The sequence below is a fragment of the Amia ocellicauda genome, chromosome 5 (genome assembly GCF_036373705.1).
Source record: "Amia ocellicauda isolate fAmiCal2 chromosome 5, fAmiCal2.hap1, whole genome shotgun sequence".
NCBI lineage: Eukaryota > Metazoa > Chordata > Actinopteri > Amiiformes > Amiidae > Amia > Amia ocellicauda.
The window spans coordinates 7,498,612-7,517,933 of NC_089854.1; the positions used below are offsets into that span (position 1 = coordinate 7,498,612).

A 19,322-nucleotide genomic window follows, 5' to 3' on the forward strand; every position below is an offset into this window, starting at 1 on the left:
AGCATACATTTATTATATTGTGTTAGAACTGATACATCTAGGATTTCTTAATAAATGGCTTACTATGAAAACCATGAAAGGTAAAACACTGCTTTTCTCAAACTATGATTTAATAAGTGTGTTTTCCGGGAAATGCCGGTTCTAGCAGGAAAACATGCATGTTTGGTGGGGGGGGGACATGTCTTTGGATAACTCGAGTAGCAACAGATGACGTAACACCCACCACACGTCCGTGACGTTTACAACCCGCTCTGGCCGACGTCCCCGTACAGTGACGTCAAGCGTCGTCCCAGGGCCCGCCCCAGCCATGCGCATTGGGCTTGTTGTTGGGCTGGTTGTTATGACTGGCCGAGGCCTCGGACTAAATTAGGAGAGAAACCCCCGCCGCCGCCCCGGGACACCCGCCATGGAGGGCATGGACATGGACCTGGACCCGGAGCTCATGCAGAAATTCAGCTGCATGGGCACCACCGATAAGGACGTCCTGATCTCCGAGTTCCAGAGACTTCTAGGCTTCCAGCTGAACCCGGCCGGCTGCGCCTTCTTCCTGGACATGACCAACTGGTGAGCTCGGGGATGTGTGGCCTGTCGTTAAAGGGGACGACGGGGTGTCTGGTATTTTAGACAGAAGCAGGGGGTGACGCTCATCTATTTAACCAGAGGGACGTGTGTGTGTTTTGTCGTCGCTCTTGTCTTGATCCGGCACTGCCGAGTCAAGCGAATAAAGCAAAGGTTATGATCCAAAGGTACACAGCAGTGCAGGAAGTTTTGACCTGTGGTGTTAGCACTGGGGTATGTGCCATGTTGTTGTTGTGGGAGAAATGCGGCGATTCGCACGGCGCCAATGGCTATGAGACGAGGAGGGTTGAGCGTTTACACTCCGCGAGTAGTAGTAGTAGTAGTAGTAGTAGTAGACTGTGGGTGTCTGTATGAGTAACTTGGAGGATTTCATTGAGCACAGTCTCACTGGGGAGCCCGCACTGACGTCATCGTCGCAAATCGAAAGGTGGTGGTGTTTATGCACACTGACTTATTTCGGGCCACGCACTGCAAACCGCGATCGCCGCAGTCCCAGTACCATCACACACTGGAGAGTTACGGTCTTCAACGCAGATCGGGCTCCTGTGATTGTTGTCGTTAGTAGTTATTGTCCTTCGGTCACCTTTTTGTCGCCTTACCTGGGGATCGTGTGATGTTGGTGATACGGAAACCGCAACGACAGTGAATCGATACATTCAAATATAGAAACATAACAATCAGTCCGCAGTAATGTGCTCGTAAGATTCATGTTTCCATCTAAGTGGTGTTAATTGAGTTGGGGGAGCTGGAGACACATTTATATAAACAAAGAAAGGAGTGGAAGTGACACCATTTAATACGATGTTCAGCATCGCCTGCATTTAAAGTGGCGCAATGCATTGGCTTGAAGTCGGAGTTGAGCTCAAATAGTTATTTATTACAGACTTAAGCGCACTGGGTTAACATGCACGACGAGCTGGGCATTGCACAATCATGCTTACTTGTAGTGCATCTGCAGTGAAGCCTTGTGTATTGCCGTGCATGATATGACCGACCTGTACATAACTTTAGACAGTGTGTGTCATGTTGGCGAGAGCCGTAGTGCAGCGCAGGGACCGGTGCTGACAGATTGTCGGTTTAATGGCGGGTCACCTGGTGCTAAAATTAGAAGCGTGGACCCGCCAGGACCCGCACCCGTGTAGTGCTGTCTAAAGCCCGGCGAGATGTGTGCATCGTTTCCCCCGGAGTGAGCGATTTGGGAGTGTACACTAGATTTGTTCAGACGCAATATTACACTGTTTGGCCTTTCTAGGGGAAATACATCGATCTCCAACAGGCGCCACATGACGTTTTTCCACTAGACCTTGACCATGTTAGGAGAAGTGCAATAATAATGAAAATGTAATTGTCATTAGAAAAGCTCATTGGGGTACTGGCTGCTCTCTTTGGAAGAAACCCTGGGGTTTTCTCAGGGGGTGAATTTAGAGTAACCAGTACATAGCATCGATCTTTAATGAGCAAGTGAAATCATAGTAATACCATGAAGGTCATTAGGTCATACGCATCCCCTAACTCATGTAACCTTCCTTATAACCGGAATTGTATTTGTTGCATCACAGAATTGTCTCTCCTCCCTTGTTCATGAATTCTGGGATGGCAGTTGGCGTTGACATTATGTGCGATTGTGGGAGGAAAACACATTCACACACAAACTGAAATGTTTAGGCCACTGCTGGCTTTTGTTCCAACTGAGCTCTCAATTACTTAATTGAACCTCAATTTAAGTAATAATCTGCTTAGATGTGACTTTTTAAATTGTGTAATAAAATAGTTGGTTCTTTAATAAGTTATTTATTCAATTCATACTTAAAACCTCTGCTGTTTAAAATAATTAAAAGGCTATAATTTAGGAAAGTAGTTCAATTAAGGGTTTGATTAAGCAATTGAGAGCTCATGTGGTAGAAAACCTGCTGGGTAGGGGGTCTTCTAGGACCAGGGTTAAGAACCACTAGTTTAGGCTGTACAGTATGTTGCATAATGTGAGCGGCAGTTATGTTCCTGTCCCCATTCTCTCCTCTGCACCGTGCGCGTGTGTTTTTTTCCCCCTTGTGTATTGGAGCAGGTGGCATGTTGAGTAGAGGAGACAGCTGCTGCAGAGGCACCAACCCCAGAGCAATGACACGGGGGCAGTAATGTTACTGAGGGGAGAACCAGGGAAAGGAAGAAGCAAACATTACTGTACTTTAGTGATTAAACAGGCAGGGATGCCAAAACCCCCTTGTTGGTTTAAAGTGTTGGGGTGTTTTTTTCTTCTTCTATACCAAAGGCCAGCTGAATGTTTGTTGGTATGTTCTGCAACAGCTGCTCTGTTTACGTATGGGTCCTAAAGTATCTGCCCACATTAGCCCCAGACTGTACAATGCACATTTCCAAACAAGCATGGATTCCTGTGGTTTTATTTACAATTGCAGAAATTGCCCATATCAAAGACATATATCAAGTGTTAAACATATACTGTTGGAAACCTTAAATAGTTTGTATGGCTGTACTATATAACAATAAAGTTTCCCTAGCCACACCCAGTATCCCACTATATTACTTTAAAACAAAGCCTTGCCTTGTGTAAGCCAACACCCTATTATTACTGGTGATATTTTTCCATTTCCACACACACAAACTGAATAAGGGATAAATTAAGGGAAGCAGACATTATATGAGAGAAAGAGTTGATTCAGTAATGGAGCACCTAAATAATTGTATCTAAGTTCTTAAAAGTATGTACAAATCAAACCAAAATATGTTACCCCTGAAATATTATTTTATCTTGAAAGGTTCACATGAAGTGAGCAATAAAATCTGCCAGGTTTAAATGGTATGCTTTTTAGAAAGGTGCAAGTCCAGACTGCCCTTGTGATCCCTTGTCTACTGTATAAATACCAGAGCATGTTGTGCACACTTAGATACCACTTCACCGTGGTCCAGGGGGCAGATAGCCAGAGTATGTTGTAGCAATGTCCATATCAGTGTTTGACAGATGGGGTGGGGGGGGTGCTTAACCATTACCACCCTATACATTACTCTTTGTATTGCAAAGAGACTAATTAACAGAGTTCCCCAGTGCTTTTATTGTTTACAATTCAAATTATCTAGTTTAATCAGAAGAGCTTTTACAGTGTAGATATACATAGTAGTAATGGATAGCTACAAAAACCACTGCTTTAACATCCCTGAAAAGACACCAGTAAGAAAGCAAAAACACAATCAATTTATGTTTTTACACAACATTAGGATGGCTATCCTCTTGTTACTCACAGGGACAGCTCTAGAAACATAGTTAGACACCAGTCTGGACACTGGTGAAGAGTGTAGTCTTTCCAATCTTGCACATTCAGGAGAATTGCCTTTATCATTTTGATACATTGAAAGAGCCCAGAGTTTGAACACCTCTGACTAGGGAGAAAAAAAAAACTTGTTTTGAATATTTCTTAAGAAACAATTTAGAAACACAGACATACACATAGTCTGAGGGGTTAAATAACCTGTGTCATCAAGCTGAAAGTGTTTCTCAGAGATATTTTAACTTTTCTTGTGTGCTGTGATCTGGCAGGATGACATAGTTAGTTCAAAGTGTGTGCCTGGCAAAGTAAGGAAGAGTAAAACAAAGCAGAACCTTGCATTCATATTTGAATTTGTTACTTCTGCAGCTATATGAAAAAACTAAATTTCTATGAAGTTTGATTGCAATGTTGTATTTATCTTTAAGTACAGGTTCAAAGGCTAAGAACATTGAGGGGATTTAAGAACTTAAGTGGATGTTTGTTTGGCTTTTAAAATGAAAGGCATAGTTGAAACAAAGGAAGGAGTAAGGGACTAAGTGTCTGTAACTGCCATTGGTGTTTCCATTGATTAGTGGGGCTATTTAGAATAAGTGAGCTTTGTCTACTATCTGAAGGTATGTGGGCTGAACTAAAGCTGTGCTATAGGAGATTTGCACAGCATTGACTATGTTACAGATAAATGCAAACAAAGCCAGAGATAAAATTGTTGTGTACATACACGGGGATACAAGTGTATTTAAAAAAGGCAGCTGTGTATTTAAAAGAAAATATGCATGTAACTCATGTGTGTTCTAGATATACTGGTCATTGAGTAAAATATGGTAGAATTGGGCATACACTTATGTGAAGTCTTGTACTCAGTCAGCCACTGAAGAGGTGGACAGGGCAATGCAGAATAGAAATCCAGTAGCCAGGGCGACTTACAGTTACAGTACATCACATTACAGCTGGGTTTTTACTGGAGCAATCTAATTAAAATTTCTTGCTCGTCCTCCCCACCCCCCACCTAGGATTGAACCCACGACCCTCTTCGTAGTATTTCTACACATTACAATAGGGAATTCACGGTTTCACCTGCTCCTTCATCTCTCTCTGTCCCTTTAAGGAACCTGCAAGCAGCCATAGGAGCATACTACGATTTTGAGAGCCCCAACATCAACGCGCCATCGATGTCCTTTGTAGAAGACGTGACGATCGGAGAGGGGGAGTCTGTGCCTCCTGATACGCAATTCACGAAAACATGGAGGATACAGAACACAGGTCTGTGCTGCTGCTGGGAATAAGCATCCTCATATCACTCGTAGTGATACGAATAATTATGTCATTTTACAAAGCTAGAGAAGATGACTCCCAAAATACAGGAGAACATTTTAAGTTTAAAAAAAATATGAAGTAATTTGGCGGGTCTTTCTTGGTTGGTTTCTGTGGCTGATAGGTGTCAAACACTGGTCCTGGTTTTTGTTCCAGCAGGAGATCCCACTTACTCAGTTTATTTTATTTTTGAGTTCGGTTTAGTTACTTTTTACATCTGTGGCTATATAAAATGTTTTATACTCAAGATATCATACCCACAAAAACATATTGGGCACTGGGGGTCATCTTTTAATTATGACCAGTTAAGAAGCTAAGGGTTGAGCTGGAATCAAAACCATAAGACACTGAAGACACCCCAGGACTTGAGGTACCCCCTTTTATAGGTAATGCATCTTGGGATCTTCCCCCTCAGCTTGTTGAAGCAACCTAGCGAGTCTGCTTTAGCAATATGACTGATTTGCTTGTTTTAGATACCCATGGTTGTGTGAAGATGTGCCTCCTGTTAGTCTCCACCTTTCAATCTGTGTCCTTGTTCCTTTACTGAGCTTGAAGTAGTCCTTTGGGGTGACTTGCCTACACACCAGACTATTTCCAAGCTCTGCCCTTTCCAAGACTTAATCAGATTGCCTAGAATGATCTTAATATGTTAGGTCTGCAGGGTTATTTTTAAACTAGTTTTATATTAAGGCCAATTAAATAGATTCCAAATCTTGTTTAGTTTCTATTGCAATATAACAATGTAATTGATACCTTTATCAACACAAGAGACTCAAATATACAGCAAGAATGAGTCACTTGCTCGAAAAGTGAGTTATAGGAGATATTGTAGGACTTGAGCTAGTAAAGGTTTTCCAGCAGCATTCAAGTGTCAGTTAATCATCTCAGGAAATCCTTTCTGTTGCACCGCAGTTCTTTCCTCTTAGGGTTTATAAACCCAAGGGCATCTGCATGCGCCAATTTATCTCTCAGTGATGGAGCTTTTCATCTGGTAATCAGAAGTGCATAGTGACACGGGAACCGCGTCAGACATGACAACAACTGGCCATGATAAAGACATGTACAAAATTGAACATGAAAAGGAATTTTGGACATTCTGCAAGGCCTTACCTGCAGCATCATTATAGTGTTGTCTCTCATCAGAACATGGACTGAAATCTAGTCGGAGACCAAGACAGCCATTCACAATTGCCATAGGCATAGGAATAGAAAATAGCTACACTTTCAAGCCCTTAAGCTCATACGTTTACAACAAGCAGAGCATTTCTAGACAATTTCTCAAGACGAGAAACACTCAATCTGTGTGTCAGCCTGGCAAAGACAGGGTGCACTTCTGCTTAAGGGCCACTGTGTCACTTCATGGGTGTAACACACTGCTGGGTACCAACGAGCCAGTACTGTACTGTATACTAAGACCAACGTGGCTTGCTGTGTGTTTCAGGAGCCGAGTCATGGCCTCCAGGAGTGTGTTTGAAGTACGTGGGGGGAGACCAGTTTGGCCATGTGAACATGGTGATGGTCCGCTCGCTAGACCCCCAGGAAGTGGCAGATGTCAGCGTGCAGATGCGAAGCCCAGCAGCCCCCGGCATGTACCAGGGCCAGTGGCGGATGTGCACGGCAACTGGGCTCTTCTACGGAGGTACGTCTAACCACATTGCTCATTCTTTACCATTGGCTCTCTTAGGACTTCGGCCAAATCTGGGAAAAATGTTCTCTCTTTCCAGTTGTCTATTGAACTATTCACACAATAAATGCAAACCAGGGCCCGTATTCATAAAGCGTCTGAGAGAGTCTTAAGTGCCTGAATTATCTGAGAGTGACGTCAATTTGCTCCTACTTTTACTCTTAGGAGTAAAAGCCATTCATGAAGATTCTTTAAATTAAAAGTACTCCTAACTCAACCAATATTTAAGAGACCTCCTCACGAGGTCACCTAACTAGTTAGGAGTTGGGAGACGGCAGCAATGAGATGACTGAGTGCAGCTTCTGTGAAAGGAAAGATGTATAACAGCGGTGTGATGATGAAGGGTTATTGTGATGATACAGATTGGATAGAAATTGAATATTGTTTGTTACTGAACAAGTCAGAAATGCAATTTCTTCCACCACTATCAGAAATTCGGCACTGTCAGCAGAGATAAAGGTGGTGACAATGTTGCAGTGTCTGGCCACGGGGAAATGCAACAATGTAGCAGTGAGGATTTGGGACCATCATCACAGGCATCAATAAGCACAATTTACCATCAAACAATACTGGCATTAACACCCGAGATCGTCCCCACGACTGCGCGCAAATATCCCCAAAACAAGCCGCATTCATAATTAATGATTATGCGTATATAATCGATGCTGTCCTAATCAATGCTAGCCTATATTCATCAAGGGTTTTACATAACCTGATTCTATATTCCAATAATTTTTTTGACAAGATAAAAGTAAACAATAAGCCACAAAATGAATGAAAAATTATCAACTCATACAAAGCATATTAATAATAAATTATTTTAATTCCATGTAGCACCTTAACATCCTTGTAATGAAGGAATGAGGGGGAAATAATTTTTGTGTAAAATGTGATCTTGTTTGTTTTTTTGTTTTTTTTCTCCACAAAGTGAAGAAAATACGTCACAGTGAGTCATATTCTAACCTAAACTGTTGTGAAAATATACTAAACGTTTTTCCTAGGAGTGGATAATAGTCCCAGCTAAAAGTAGGTGTAAGAGACTTTGACTAACTCCTACTCTGAGCGAGGAGTAATCTTACTCCTCAACTAGCTTTTAGTGTGATTTCTAGGAGTAATTCTGAGATGTTCCCTGATCTTTATTAAAAAGGATGGCGTTTTTCATTGGGAAATTAGTTAAAAGTTGAACTAGGCTTTCCATTGTTGTGATCGGTGATATGCCACCAAGTCCAAATAAGTAAAACGTACGTACTGCAAATTTAAATCAAAGGTTGTCAATCCATTATGGCATGAAACAAAACAAAAAAAATCTTCTCCTGAGCAAGACCACAATTTCTGATTTCAGGTTGACCACTAGGTGGCAGCATATTCTTTGCTTCTCCTCTAATGTGGAATCTTTTTGTTTGCATTCTTAAATGCGTGAGTTCAATGCATGTGGATTTGGCCTATTTTTGAGACGGCCCCTTTAGTTCTACTGCTCTAGGGACAATAAGTCAGATTCATACGTGCATGCGTTATTAAATTATTCCAAAACCAAGACCTGACAATGGTAACTCCAGCACACCAAGAGGGGAAAGTCTGCAGTTCAAGACTTTCACCCAAGCAGAGCGCATGGAGGTTGCATATTCAAAGAGAAGTTGGAGAGATGATATTGAAAAAAGATTGCATGTTTGAGGTGTGTGTTAAGAGACTCTCTCTCTCTCCCACCCGGTCCCTCCTGCCTGCGTTGGCCAGACGTGATCTGGGTGATCCTGAGCGTGGAGGTGGGCGGGCTCCTGGGCGTCACGCAGCAGCTGTCCTCCTTTGAGACGGAGTTCAACACTCAGCCGCACCGCAGCGTGGAGGGCAACTTCAACCCCTTCGCCTCGCCGCAGAAGAACAAACATGCCACCAATGATGACGACCACAGCCTCAAGGACCCCGGGGGCCCCTGGGAGCCTGCGCCAGACCAAATCCAGCAAGATCAAAATGGACTGTCACACAACTCTGTAAATATAGCACCAAACGGTCTTCAAACCAACTTATCAGTAGTGACTTACAGCCAGGTATGTACAGGGTCAGGGCAGCCGAGGCCTGGGGAGCTGGAGCTAGTCCACTTCCCGGGGTCATAGCGGGATGTTGTGGTTTTCTTTTGTGTCCCCACCCTCCCCCATGATTTGTTTGTTTCTTTTGTAGTTACAGTAGATCATATAGAGCTATTTCATATGCAGTGGGTTCAAAGTTCAGCGCCTTGCCATATCGAAATGAGATACGTATGCAACACCAAGCACAACATAGAGCAGCGTACAACACAGCAGTAACTGGTACCTGTGCATTGGGCGTCACGTGTGGCCTGGGGCAGCCGATGATGCAGAATGCCGAAATGTTCGCTTCCAGTTCGCCAATCTAGGAAGACTGGTCAAATTCAGTGTCTCTGGGGGAATGCTTTGTTTTAATATGGCTTGGCTCTGTAAGTTGAAGCAAAGCTAGCCGGTATAAAAACCACAAAGGGAAGGAAGCCAAAGCTGGAACACAGCATCCACGTTTTTACATTTGTTTTTCTTGTTTTACTTTCCACTTTTGTTCTGAGAATTAGAAGTAGAGAATCAAGGGGTGCCAGTTTAGCTTGCAAAGGCCTACCTGCACAGATAATGTGATTTCTGTGAACAAAAGAGCTCTTGAGAATTAAGGAGAACCAAAGACTGAGCGATGTTTTGCCTGTGTAATAATGTTCAATCTGTTTCTGTGTCAATAGGAAGGTTCTGTTATTGTAATAAACTATTGAGAAAATGTAACTGTGTTTATTGGGATTGAAGAAATAATGCAATTCTTAATTTTCTGTGATCTAAATTTTAGTTGTTTTTGTTTCCCACCACAAACGCACACCGCAGAAGAAAAACTCGTTCAGCTCCGTAACCTCAGAGACACCTTAAGAAAACTGCTTATTTTTAACATTCCTAACAAACCTTCTCTACTTCCTTCTTACTCAAGCTTCCAGCTACGGTCTTTATACAATATAGAAATGAGACGAAGGATCACTTAATCTTTGGAACTTCCGAGGGTGTGGTGCCAGTGCCATCGTTATCGCTTTTTTTTTTTTTCTTTTTTCAAATCGCATATCAAGCGTATTAATACAGCCTGATATTTACAGCCCTTGAGCGATTGGGCAGAGACAGGGTTGGGGGTGGGTGGGGGACTTGCATTTAAGTTGAGATACATGCAGTTTTCTTACTGAGATGGACAGTGTGCTAAAATACTCCCCAATTCTATTTTTCATTAGTTGACACCTTTATCTGCAGCGAATGAAATGCAAAAAAGCAACCGTTTTAAACTGGCACAGAGATACAAGAACACACGCGGTGTAAATCGAAGTTCTGTCACGGTTTAACTCATCGTATAGAACAGGGGTGGCTAACCCTGGTCCTGGAGAGCTGCAGGGCTACAGGCTTTTGTTCTATCCAGATCGTTAACTGCTTAATTGAACCAACTGTGTGTCTTAATTAGGCAAAATGTCCCTGTGTTCAAGGTATCCAATGATTGGTAATTAAGAGAGACCTGGAAATCCTGCAGGATTGCGGCTCTCCAGGACCAGGGTTAGCCACCCCTGGTATAGAATGACATACTATTGTGAGAAAATGTCTATATTAATATTAGGAATAAAAACATGCATTAAAATATACAGATTCGTGTAATGAATAAAAGATCCAGAAGAAGTCGAAACTGCCAGAGAATATAGTCCCACCTGAGATTTGAATTGGGTTATGGGTTGCAGGGGTTATGGGTTATGGAAATTAAGCCATACCTGTTGCAGATGAAAGTTTCTGTTTCCCATGAGAAAACTAGGTAATGTGACAGACCTGTATGGTTATCTAGGCTTTGAAGAACAGGTGTTACTTATTTCAAGCAGACATTGTGTACGTTGCTACATGCTTTGGTAGTATATGTGATTACTCATCTGCATCTGATCTCATCTGCTGCCAATGCAATGAATATTCACCAAAGCATTATTCAGTGGTACACAGAACAGATTGGCTGCATAGGGATCAGAAAATGTAGTTTTAGGACATTCATTTACTTTTAAAATGCAGGTGTGGTTTTTTTAATGCATTATTTTGTAAGACTGCAATATTTTAGATTATGACAGTGTCTCCTACTCAAATGTAAACCATGACACACATTTGTTTTATTTAATTTGGAAGTTTTTTAAATTCCTGTACTTCAATTAGTTGTGAGTAATAGAAAATAACCCACGGAGTTTGCAGAGTAACATGACTCCTAGTATTCCTTCACAGCTACATGATAATAAAGAAAGAGATTGAATTAAGGTAAGTGTGGAAGGGTGGTTTTACACCTGGAGAACGGGTCTGCGCAAATAGTCTGAAGTGCACGATGGAAGGCAGATGTCAAACTGCCCGATATGCACAAACATCCTGAAAATAATTTACCATTACTACACACAAACTTCCAAGTGTACAAAATGCAAAACCATAACCTGTCTATGTCAGGATCAATCAGGCGGAGCAATTAAAACAACGGGTGACAAAACTGACATCAGTAAACAGTGCTGTACGCTGAAATACTTTAGCAAGACCCATGGCTGCATGCCTTACTCAGCACTGCCCTCTCGCAAAGTGTCCTTTCATTGGCTGCCATTCATTGCTCACAATACGAGATGACGAGAGCATCCTTTTATGGAAATGGCTGTACGTTTGCATGTGTGGACTCTTTGTAGATTCATGAGATAATCTTGTTTTCCTGTCTTGTTTTTCCAGGGTATCCATGGACCCTATCCTTTTGGACAGTCTTAAAACACAGGTATCACCATGACAAGACAGCGCTCCCAGGCAGTGGCACTGGACTATCCCCCATGTGTGTTTTGGGGAGAGGCGGGGGGTTAGAGATTTCTTATTGACACTTGGCAGACCCCTTCCTCCTCACAGAACCACACAAGAGAAACTGCAGACAAGGCTGTTTTTGTTCCTGGTAAATAATCCAACAGACATCGAAAAAACCCAATGAATGCATGTGTGAATGCTAAATTAAATCTGAGTGCTATAAATCTTTAAGAGAAAAACTTAATACAATTTTTTTTTGTTTTGGCCGAAGGAAGGGGGTGGGCTGGGGGGGGAGGGTGGTGTCTTTCGTTGTCGTTTTGTTGTTTTAAGTCGTCATCACAGATAAATAAATAGAGACCAGGAGAGCGCGAGTGTGAGTGCGTGTGCGTGTGTGTGTGCGTGTGCGTGTATGTGTACAGCACGCAAGAGAAAGAGGGGGGGAAAACAAGCCATTTTCAAATGATTTTGCCTATGAGCGATTGTAGTTTTGAGCAGATGTTTAAATTTATTAAATCCTGTTTCTCTTTTTTTCTTTTTTTCCCCTCTTTCTTTTAACAATAATGCCACAGTGTATACTTTTTTGCATCAGGGCAGTTTTGTTGATCTTGATCTCTTTGGGTTTTATATTGAAGCTGTGTGATATTTTATATGAGAGAGGGGTTTTCCCACACATTAAGCGTTGTTCACCGTTATTATGGCTTTTTTTCTTTTTTTAACCTATAGCAATGTCCTTCTGTATATACAACACTGCCTTTTCATTTAATTTTTGTATTGTTTTTACTGTAATGATTTTCCAACTATTCATGAGAACTGATTTCCATGCTGACTTATCATGTTGTGAGTCGCAGGAACACGCACTGCCAGTAGATAGCCATGCCTTAATTCAGTTGTGGCAGCTGGAGGTGCAATACTATTATACTCCAGCAGGGGACAGCATTGTACAAACCCATAACTAGGCGTTCCAGTGCATGGGCATCATAGAGTATCACTGAGAGCTAGCAGGCTGTCATTTAATAAGCTTCCTTAATAGAAATCCTAGATTCCCCTTCCCCACTCGCTTGGCTTTTCAGCTCTGTTCGTGGATAGCTGCCAGACATTTGCACACTGTGGTACTCAGTCACCCACTTTTTAATGGTGCTGTTATGGCCTCTTCCACTTGGTGCTGTGTGCAGTACTGGATACGTAGAACAGCTGGACTCCAGTGATTAGGAAACTGGGTTGTGGTGCTAAATATAATGCTCTTGCTTACTGTCTAATAGGCTGAGTAAGTGCTGTAGCCTAACCAAGGGGAACCCACAGGTCTTGTTCCTGATAGTTGCAAAGCTTGCGGAGGTTGCATTGATGTGAAAGTGTGATCTGAATCCCGGTGTAGTATTGAGGTTTTCACAGTGCATAGTTAGTTTGTTCATTTTTTTTCTATTTTTCCCTTCTTTTTTATGTTTTAGGCTCATCATCAGGCCAGAGTGGATTCCCAAAAATGTTACCAACCCAAAGATATGTTTAGCTGCCACTCTGTCGATATATCCTCTCAATCGGGCTCCCGTAGCAAGCTCTGTTAAAGTCCTTGCTACAAGTCGACATATTTCCCATCAAAGCAAATGGCTAAACCCCATGAATTCTCTGTGTTGCCCATGTGAAAAGACACACACCACCTGCTTTGCATACTATAACATGACACTACACACTGCCTGCATAAGTTGTACAACCAGGATTAAGCGTTAGCCACCATGACTAGACGGCCGTTTGTTTGCCTTGTGCAGTTTAAGGCAGGAAGGAGGACTGCAAACTCTTCACATCACATTTTGGTTTCCCACCCAAGCCCCTTTTACACCCTTCCTTAGGGAATAAACCCCATTAAACTAGAGCTAGGTTGTTTTGATTGGTTGCTCACTGTATTAAGGTCAAGCGTTGACGAGTCTGATTTGGATGTCATTTCTGTCACCAGCATTCGACTGATTGAAGGGGGTTCGTTAGTGCCTGCCCAAATCGCGATTCTTCAGAAGCCATATCTAACAGAAGTATTACAGTGGACAGATAAGGAGTGTGTTAGGGTTTGTCAGCTGTAGGATGGTACTGCACTTCACCGATGGCGCAGTGTCAGGCTTCCCTGCACCGGGGCGATTCTATGCACTGGACTGTTCCGGCACCGCAACTGGCAGTTTCCAGTTTGACACCCGTTATGGCAATTCATTAACGATGCTCTGTGAATTGAAGCAATTCCCGTTCTGTTGAACTTGAACAGCCACCCCCACAGTGTCATTTCCTATCAGATTGCCCCGATTACTGTCACTCAGGACAAGCGACACCTGTTTCTTGTTTACCTTACATTTTCGTTCTCCAGCAATCAGTCATACTCATCAGTCAGCCCTGCATCTCTCTGTTTGTTTTTATGAGCTGGAACCGAAACCACAATCCTCCTCATCCCAAAAAGTATACACTGTTCTGCCTCTCTCTTTTTCTTTTCTTTGCCTTCTTTCTTTGTTTTTTACTTACTTTCTTTTTCTCTTCTTTTACAATCTGGATATTCCTTATACTCTTCTTTGTTTTTTGTGCGAGTGTGATTTTGATTCCTTGCCTGATGGTGTTTTTTTTTTCTCTGTACTTTGGGTGAGTGTAGACTTTTTTTTGTTTTGTTTTTTGTGAGGGTTGGCATGGCGGATGGATGAGTCGGAAGTCTGCATAGAGTCCTATGATAGCACATTTAAGACAAAAATAATAATAAAAGAAGTCAAAACAAAGAAATTAAAGCATTTTTTTCCTGTATGTATAAATGAACATTTGTATGATTAAATTAACACTGAAAAAACTAAAACAATGGGATGTGCTTTTATGTAGTGCCTCGGACAATATGTTAAGCTTTTCCAAACCCACCGTATGGGAGATTTCACCTACAGCCATACAGGTTGCTCTACCATACCACTGTAGAGAAAGCTGCAGTAATACCATTTTAAACATGACAGGAAAAACAGGAAAAGGTCAGCAATACTATACTTTTTTCTTATTATAGTAACCTTACCTCAAAGATTCAAGTCTCTAGAAGTGTTTTGGTGTGTTTTTGTTCTGAATCAAACCATGATGTCACAGGGAACAGTAAATATAAAACACCCATGGTCTTTTTGTTGAAATTGTTGTGCTGAAGGGGGTTAAGTGTGCACCATGTACTGAGAATGGAGAAAAATATGTAGAAAGAGCAATTACAGGTATGCGTCTTAAACGGCTGCAGGTGTAATTTCTGGTTTTCAACCCTGCCACTTGCTCTTGAAAGATTATTTCTTTTCAAGCCCTCGTTAATAACTGCTAGATCTGACCTCTTCTAGACGTTGATTCTTTTATTAGAAACCTATACCCACGCAATACGCATTCAGTATAATTTGATTACTGACCAAGATTTGTGGGTATGTCAATAGAGCAGGGCAGCTATTCCCACGTCTGATAAGACTCGCCTCACCCCGTTTGCCGCAATTGTCTGCTAGGTCTTAAGTGTCCAAGAATACATCACTGCCTTATTTGTGGAACACTAAGAACAGCTTGTGACGAGGGCAGTTTGTGCAATCCCTCAATGAACTCTGAAGCACTACTACAGACTATTGAACTATATGAAAGCCTGACAAACTTGTCTTGACAGATCTTTTGTACTTTATGTGTAGTTGAACTGTTCTCAGAATTGCAGTGCTCAAACCGACCTTGCCTTTTTTACGCTTCCAGGAGGATCATTTTATGGTTGTCAATCTCTAGCCCTACAGCTGCAATACATGTTTGTTTTGCCTGAGCTCTGGTTTCGGTGCACGTGTTTGTCTTCCAGCTGTTGAACCGTGGCCCTTGACAGATGCATGTAGATGGACACCCCCATGATCTTGTTAACTATAAAGCACTTGTAACCCAAGTATTTCAAGTGGAAACAAATCATAATAATACATGAAATGTCAAGAAAACAAAAACCACCGCTGTGGTTCTGAAGGCCTGCAGGAAATCAGGTTTAATTCGTTAAGAGACCCTGCAGCCCAAGGGAATCGGGGGATGCCACCCCTGGAGTCGGTGCAGTGAGAACTCAATATAGTGGTACTTTGAATACCAAATGTTACTCAGGTATCATAATATTGCCTTCTTAAAAATGCATTTGGATATCTTTAGCTATGTAACCTGACAAGCTAGACTACATGTAGGGAGTTGCATCTATCTCTAGGCCAAAGAGTCTAGACAGCGTAATCAACTAGCATTTAGCCCATACCCTCAGCACATGAATAATCTGTACAGTACTACAAGTATCATAGCCAGAACTGTCAACCTGTTCTCAGAGAAGACATCACAGACACTGTACTTACAATAACAGACTATAATTAGCGTGTGCAGAAAATACAGCTCAATGTGCTCACCCTTGTTTACTTTTTCCAGCCAGTCTTGTTGAACATGGAGACTAGGAAGTAAATAATAGCAGGAACTAAAACAGGAAATATTGCATCTATTTAACTGATGCTTAGGGCCAGAACTTTTGCAGTTAATTTCCTTATCACTACTTGCCTATAAATATGAATCGGACGTATCTGTTCCTAATTATGTCAAACTTTAACTCGTGTTCAAGGAAACCAGAGGGCAAGAAAAATGGCACATCTGAAGTTGAATCGGGAAAATGGAAATTACATTTTAAATTCATTATTAACAATGAGAATATGTGCAGTGTTATATCATGTATTTCACTTTGGACTTGTTCACAAAATACACAACAAAAAAATAGATGACACAAGCAACTAGCTAGCTAACTAATAAATACATAAACCAAAATAGTAGGATCTGACACACATACACCACTAACAGGGACATAATTAGCAGCAAATACAAAAATGTCCAAAGTTAAACTCAGCAACGAATACATAAAAACTACATCCTTATTTAATTTTTCCTGCTTTGCATACTATTAGCTTGGAGGGACTTGTATTAGGCACGTAACAAAGAGTGAACGCATACATGTAAAATCAAGTAAAACAAAACCTGTATTAAGTATTTGTAGGGCACTCAGAACTCCCATTGTTTGCTACCTTGTCATTATAACACAACTCAAGGGTGTAAGTTGCTTTTTGAAGTGAATTTTAAAGCCACTTTATTACTTACACAATGTTATTAACAGAGACCTGCAGGTATGGTCTGTGAGGTCAGTTATGTGACTCCCCCTGCTATAAAGGATGGGTTACACTGTGTTAAACATTGCAACAATATTTGCCAGTATAGTGGGCAGCCTGCCTAGAGTAACAGACTGGTCAAGGGTGACTACAGTGTTGCCAAGAGAGCTGGAGGGGCTCTGAGTATTTACTATGTACACATTTGTAACATTACTTAACGCCCTGATCCCTTAGTTGAGAATTAAATAAAATGAAAAAGTCAAACTGACAAGCATGGTTCAGAAAATGGCTGGGGATGAATTAGCCAGTTATTTTTGGTGATGCATGTTCCTAGCAGTATCTGTCAGGGTTTCATAATGTGTGATCTTGTGGAAATAGTACTACTCCTTAACACAAACGGTAAAGTAAAGAACCAATAACTACAACAAAAACAAACAGTGACCGTAATAAAATTAATATAGTTGTAAATAGATTAAGCTGATTTTTAATTCCATCAGGGTGACAAGTCATGAAGATCAGATTTAACCATGGAAGATACGCTGTGTTTGGAAGTTGTAATATGAGGAAATAAATAGCAACCGCATAACAGGTCCCCGTGCAACAAACGTGACGCATGTCCAAAACTGTGAAAAACTTTGAATTACGCCAAATCCCAAGGCAAACACAACCTGGGACATGCGTCACACTCCCATGCTGTGTACACAGAGAGAAACTCCGATAAGGCCGTCACCAGTGAAGGAACATGTATGTGCTGTGCTAACCGGGGCGTGTAGAGCCTCGCGGTTTAATCAGCTCACAGAATTCTTCAAGTTACTTCTTCATGTAAAAGTGTGTGTGTGTGTGACCATCATTCAACACACAGAGCATCAGCACAATGTTGCCTTGTCTCTCACACACACACACACACAATGCTCTCAAATTTTAAATGTACTTCATTTAATAGATAAACAAAAGTGTTCTGTCTGTCCAATGGGTTTTCTTTTTCTGAACAGTTTTTGTGAAACCTGTGTACTGGTCTAAATCCGGTCCTGCTATTGACTTGAGTAGGCCCTAACCATCTCCATTATTATTATTGTATATTTTAATTCATTTTTATATTTAACAGGATCTAAACAGTTAGGGGGAATATCAATAAAAAAGGTAAATGAGTACATGCAAATAAACATGCGTGCATAAAAACAGGAAACAATACATATACATTTATTGTTTATTATTGTTTTCATAGCTGTATATGTTGGTGTCTATTGCACTTACACAATGCGATAGCTGTTTTCCTGAAATTCCCCTCAATGCATATTATTTTGATTATTTTTAGGTCTTCTTACTGTTGGATAAAGGTGAAAAAAGGCAAAAAAAGCAAATAAAATGATCATTCGGGTTTCAGAAAGAAAAAACAAAAAATGTTTTAACTGTTCATCAAAAGCTACATTGTTGAACTGAGAAAAACCTGAATAACCAGAATTGTGTCAAGGGACCCTGAAATTAGATTTTAGATGTGGACTACCGATAAATTGAAACAAAAGACAAACCTAGGGTTGGTTACCGTGTTAAAATGCAGCATATGTAAATCCGTTTTAATGCTCAGGAATTTCAGAATTGTTGTTGGCTTCACTAATGAAATGGAAATCCACAGTAAGCAGGAACTCTGTTTTTGCCAGTAGTTCAGAGCAAAGAAATGTGAGTTATTAACTGTATGCTTCAGAGTCTTTTCACATTGTTATACAGCTACCCCAGAAAATGTTTTAAAACCTAGCAATTCATAAGCTCTGTATTGTGAACGGATTATAGGTTGCCCATGCGAATCACAATGAGAAGTTGTACTTCTGCGGCAATGAAATCCTATTTTGAGACCTAAATCGGAGAAGCCTTCTTTGCCGTTACCTCTGCATGACCTACAGTTTGAAAACCTCTGTTCGCTGTTAATCATAAACATAAATATTAACGGAAAAGTTGCAGTTAATTTCTGCTCGAGTCCTTTCTGGGCTCCGCTAACATCAGGTTGAACACATTCACAGGTGAGTCACCAAAATCAACAACACTGAAATCATACCGTCGCATATGAATAGAGAAGGTTCCTTCCAGTTGACAGATATTTAGTTCACTAATTGATGTTGACTGATAGGTATAAGAGACAGGAATAAAAAGCCTGTTGGACAGCCTGAGGTTACATGGGCTACTACACAACAATGGCATTTAAACCTGTTTCAGACACTTTGCATACTTCTGGATTTCACCCACCTGCTGAATTCATTCTGAAAAAAAAGTAGTAAAATGCCAAAAACATACTTTTACACATGCAAGACAGTTGTATTTATGTATTTATTAAAATGTTCTAAAGATCCATATATGGATAGTTAAATACATACAGATGCACGTTCCTACAGACACATACAGTATGCACACAAAGTATTCACCCCTTTCAGTTGAAACAATGTTACTCGGTGTAATCTTGTTAATCACATTATACATATTTGTCAATGATATTGTTTTAGAGTTTGCTGAACACTCATACGGCCTAGTTAAACACTACACATTCCAGATAAGT

The 19,322-nt window shown here is 41.1% G+C and overlaps 1 protein-coding gene across 2 annotated transcripts; it reads left to right on the forward strand.

The window, feature by feature from the left end:
• The first annotated feature begins 288 nt into the window (after positions 1–288).
• ilrun (inflammation and lipid regulator with UBA-like and NBR1-like domains) lies at positions 289–14,478 on the forward strand. 2 transcript variants are annotated; one of them, XM_066703541.1, is made up of 5 exons: positions 290–564; positions 4,963–5,117; positions 6,610–6,807; positions 8,584–8,894; positions 11,601–14,478. In XM_066703541.1, exons 1-5 carry the CDS (start codon positions 407–409, stop codon positions 11,634–11,636), a joined length of 858 nt encoding a protein of 285 aa, XP_066559638.1. In that variant the 5' UTR covers positions 290–406; the 3' UTR covers positions 11,637–14,478. The 2 variants fall into 2 exon arrangements, with proteins under 2 accessions (XP_066559637.1, XP_066559638.1); XM_066703540.1 differs by lacking the exon at positions 11,601–14,478 and having other exon boundaries at positions 289–564; positions 8,584–9,989.
• Positions 14,479–19,322: the final 4,844 nt, after the last annotated feature.